This window comes from Gavialis gangeticus, unplaced genomic scaffold (assembly GCF_001723915.1).
Source record: "Gavialis gangeticus isolate Ggan-Ray unplaced genomic scaffold, GavGan_comp1, whole genome shotgun sequence".
Classification (NCBI taxonomy): domain Eukaryota; kingdom Metazoa; phylum Chordata; order Crocodylia; family Gavialidae; genus Gavialis; species Gavialis gangeticus.
Genome location: NW_017729025.1, coordinates 20,273,279 through 20,274,030, shown reverse-complemented (window position 1 = coordinate 20,274,030; position 752 = coordinate 20,273,279). Strand labels below are relative to the sequence as shown.

The 752-nt window shown below is 40.8% G+C and overlaps 1 protein-coding gene across 1 annotated transcript in view; it reads right to left on the bottom strand.

Moving 5' to 3' along the window:
- Positions 1–15: 15 nt before the first annotated feature.
- AHNAK2 (AHNAK nucleoprotein 2) overlaps positions 16–752 on the bottom strand; it is an 86,513-nt gene continuing 85,776 nt past the window's right edge. The window contains exons 8-9 of the mRNA XM_019519893.1: positions 224–679; positions 16–48 (exon numbers count right to left, since the gene is read on the bottom strand). Coding sequence (XP_019375438.1) covers positions 16–48; positions 224–679 — 489 coding nt within the window. The remainder of the gene's footprint in view (positions 49–223; positions 680–752) is intronic.

Below are 752 nucleotides of genomic sequence, written 5' to 3'. Positions count from 1 at the left end.
TTGGCATTGGCAATATTAAGTCTGACACTTCCATTTCTGAACTAGATACTTTAGATTTAATATCAAAAGATGGAGTTTCAATTGATATGTCAGTGACATCAGCTCCCAACTTTGCCACAGGAGTGTCAGTCTCTGTTTCGGTTAAGCTAAGATCGGTCTTCCCAACTTTGCCCTGACCAAGGGAAACACCAAATTGAGTTTTATGAAACTTGGGTATTTTAACCTTCCCTTCCAAAACTTCAACATTAACATCTGTATCTTCCACAGAAATATCAGCATCCACATCTGGATCCTTCGGCTCAGCAGAACTTTGTGTTGCTGCAACTTGAGTTTCACCCTGAGAAAGGGTTATGTCACTAATGTCAGTGTCAGATTTGATCTCAGGGACTTCAATACTCATTTGATATTTAGTAAGCATGACATCAACACTTGGCAAACTGGAACCCTGCTCCGACTTCGCGGAGCTAATATCAAGTTTAGAAAAACCCAAACTAGGAATCCTGAATTTAGGTAAATTGATATTAACGCCACCAAGATCTCCTTTCACATCAGGAACATCAACACTGCTTCCTGCGCTCGAAATCGGGATTGGCTCTCCTTCCAGTATTATATTTGGATACTCTTTAGATTCAGAAATATCACCTTCCAATTTGGGATGACTCCCTGGCATTTTCGAAACCTTTGAAAGTGACACCTTTGGCATTCTAAAATGAGGCATCTTCAATTTCCCCTTCTCCCCCTCTTTGCTGGCA